The 3,629-nt window shown below is 39.7% G+C and overlaps 1 protein-coding gene across 5 annotated transcripts in view; it reads left to right on the top strand.

The window, feature by feature from the left end:
* Positions 1–3,629, top strand: part of LOC101847948 (CSC1-like protein 2) — a 37,103-nt gene that overhangs the window by 1,262 nt on the left and 32,212 nt on the right. For 3 of the 5 annotated variants that reach the window (XM_005095492.3, XM_005095491.3, XM_035969013.1), the window contains exon 2: positions 87–169. In XM_005095492.3, coding sequence (XP_005095549.1) covers positions 87–169 — 83 coding nt within the window. Of the gene's footprint in view, positions 1–86; positions 170–2,809; positions 2,846–3,629 lie in introns of all 5 variants that reach the window. The other 2 variants (XM_035969012.1, XM_005095489.3) reach the window with 1 other exon arrangement.

Raw genomic sequence — 3,629 nt, 5'->3', positions numbered from 1 at the left:
GTTGCGAGCGCCGTAAATCCCTCCACTAAAAATTTTTTTTTTTAAATAATAAAAAATAATAATACCAATGACCTGATTTTTTCCAGGTCTTGCTCCTGCTGTTCACCATTTTGAGGAAGATTGCCTGGGATTACGGCCGGCTGGCTCTGGTGAACAGGACGGAGGAGAAGTATGTGTTTTACGTTGTTCATCTTGTCATTTTGTCTTATTGTCTTATTACTCGTTGTCCACATAGTAGAAGGAACAGACTCGCATTCAACACGGCTGAGATGGTACAGTAGATAAAGCGGTGTCCACGTTCTCTTTGTAGTCGCTGTCGAAATTGTCCAAGACGGCCGCCCATTGCTGAGGAGAAAAGTGGTCCAAGATTGACACTCTTTGTCAGAAAGAAAAGGGGTTGTCTTAGACAGGTTGATATTGTGGACAGTGTCACTGTAATATAGGACAAATTGCAGGGGATGAAATGGGGAGTGGTGTTTTATACAGGTCGTTGTCTAGCACAGATGGCCTTAACGGCAGGGTGTCTCTTATAGTATGGATATGTTGGGTTATAAATACAACTTGATCAGTTTTATTGAGGTGTTTTTGGCAATCCTTTAATGTGTCACAGTTTGAAGGGTTCGTGTTGAATGCAGTCTGTCTTAGTTGTTGTTTTTGTTGTTTCAAACATATTCTTATGTAAACTTTGGTGTCCTGTGTTCTGTTTTGATGCTTTGATTATTGTACTTTCATTGTGGTAGGTAGGACTGGTCCCTGTAGATGTTGAACATCACCGTTATTTGTTACACCAGTCAGTGCTATGTGTGTTCACCAGATTTGTCTGTAAACACAACTTTCCTGTCATTGTTTCTTTGTCCTGTCTCTATTTAAATGAGTAGCAAGTGAAATAGCTACAAGATTGAATTAGATGTACGCTGGTCTGAACTTCGTTTGAACAGACATCTCTTTTTTTTTTCTTTTTTTTTTCTTTCTTTTTTTAAAATTTGGCTCTTGGATGTGAGGCCAAACCTACTGCTTTATTAACTTGTCAATGTTTTATGATTTTGAAAGTGATGAGTCACCTTTGCTTGTTCGGTACCGAATGTAAGTATGATACTTGCTCTTTGGGGGCTTTGTCCCATTTCGTTTAATATCTTGAGCCACCTTTTTTATCAACTTTGTTTAGTCCGTAATAAGGAATTGATTATAATATCTATCTGGGTGAACAGTGATAATGGGCTGATGTTTCCTAAGTGAAATTGTTAGTTGGTTAATATTCATGAAATTCATATAAGATTCAGCTGTGATTTCAAGTTATCTTGAACGTCATAAAGCTATTTATTTTCTTTCCTTTTTAAAGAGTTTTTTTTTTCCCCCAAATAACTTTGAGTTGTAGTTTCATCATTTTATTTTTTTAATCCTATTTTGTTTTAGAGTCAGCTTTTTCTGACAGTGTGTTTGTTTTTGTCTTACTTGCTGTTTGTTTCATGGAAAGTTTTGCATTACACAGGTCCAGTCCCGTTTTTCTTTTCATTTTACATCTTTCGTACATATCATTTCTAGCTTCATCTTATAAAATGATTTTAAGATAATCCAACAGACATGGGATTGTTTAGTGTGGCGGGAAAAAAATTCAACAATGGTTTTATCCTATTATTATGCTTTTAAATCTGTATTTCCCTAAGTTAAAAGGGGTTATTTTAAATGGAATGCAGTTTTATGAACTTTCTTTCCTCACCGTTCCATTTTTAAAATATACCGGTTGTTAATTCCTATGAACTATTTTCTCTCTGATGGCGAATTCTTATCATTGTATTTGCCAGCAACTTGTCAACTTCTGCAAGAGTGGCGGGTGGGAGGGATGGGGGGAGAGGGGGAGGGAGGGAGGGTGCTGGTTAAAAGAGACATGCTTACTTTGTTGTTTGGCCTAGTGGTTAGGCCACTGGACTTGTAATGTGAGGTTGCGGGTTTGGGGGTTCGAGCCGCGGGCCCGACGTTGTGTCCTTGGGAAAGAACTTTACACGAATTTTCCTCACTTCACCCAGGTGGGAGTAGGTACTCGGCCATAGACAGCGAAAGATCTTGTCAGTATGTTAGTGTTTTAGCGGCTACAAATGGCTGCTTGCACTGTATGCTTCCAGGAAGTTGAGGTTGTTTCAGAATATTCTCAGGTCTGCTGGGGTAATAGTATAGATTGTGAAGCGCATAGAGCTTGCTGTTGAGCGGGGATTTGCGCTATACAAATTCTATTATTATTCCTTCATATTGCTGTGATCCTGGAAGTGATTTCAGTTACTTAATCGCCAGTGGTACAGTGTCTTTGTTACGTGCACAAGAAAAGAACTCATTTCACTTTCAACCACAACTTGTCGTCACTCATTCGCACATTGTCGTTCACTTTTCAAAGAATGTTTTGTTGTTGCTTTGAGTTACACGTCCAGTTTGCCACTTAAGAGAATGCCTTTCTGTATTTCATTTCGCCGTAAACGGAAAACTGTCACAAAAACACTTCTTTTGTTCAGTGATTTTTCGTTGTCATTTTGTCTTTTGAATTTCGTTCACTGTTGGTGACAGACTGCCCATTCACAATTTGTTCAGTTTTAAAAATTTGGTTTCGTTTTGTTTTAAAATCAGTTTTGACAATGTTATTTTTTTCTTGATTCGTTTACGTTATATTTTTTTAAACTCGTACTTTTGTTCATCATTTTCCACAACAGCATTTTTCTTTGTTGATAACAGCACAACGTTCATCGGACAAAATACTGAAAGCAGAAAATTTGTAAAAGAATTCTGCCGGATGTTGTCATAATTTGCCCATTTCTCTCCGCAGCGCTCCGTTTAAAAGTACCAAGTCGGGATACAATGTGTAGGTTGAGCCAAACAGTAACACAACGAGTAGTAGCTAATAACTCGCTCTAGCCTTGCTCTGCATTTGGAGCCTGAGAAGTGCCTTTGCCTTGCTGTGTTTTTTTTCCCCTTAACGCGTGCCTGCCTCTGACTACCTTTCCTAGAGTGACTCCCCACCCTGTGGTCCTTTCCCCACAGTAAATGCTTTCTCATTCTAATCCACTCTTTTCCTTTCCAAAATAACCAACTGCTGAAAGAACTCAAAGAAATGAATAAAAAGTTAGAGAAATTACTCTTTTTCTCATCTTTGCTGTCGTTCTGTTCTTCATCTACGTGCTCACACTCACCCTCACACACTTATACACACACACACACGCACACACACACACACACACACACACACACACACACACACACACAGGCACAAACACTTTCACACTCACATGTGCCATGCGCACTGCTACATACATACATACACACACACACACACACACACACACACACACACACACACACACACACACACATATTCTCATGCACATACACACACATATATCCGCACATCTGAACATACATACGCGCAAATACACACGCACACACTCACACACACCTGAACACTCACAATCACGCACACACACACACACGCACACACGCACACAAACACACACACACACACACACGCACACACACACAGAGGCGCGCGCGCCTGCACCTCGTATTTCGCCTTGTGTTGTTACTTTTACTGTTGTACATGGTTCCTGGTTCTATGTTGTGCACAGTATAGATCAGGCATGGGCGAACTG

Source organism: Aplysia californica, unplaced genomic scaffold (assembly GCF_000002075.1).
Source record: "Aplysia californica isolate F4 #8 unplaced genomic scaffold, AplCal3.0 scaffold00105, whole genome shotgun sequence".
Lineage (NCBI taxonomy): Eukaryota > Metazoa > Mollusca > Gastropoda > Aplysiida > Aplysiidae > Aplysia > Aplysia californica.
Note: the sequence above shows the minus strand (reverse complement) of the source record. Positions and strands in the feature narration are given on the sequence as shown.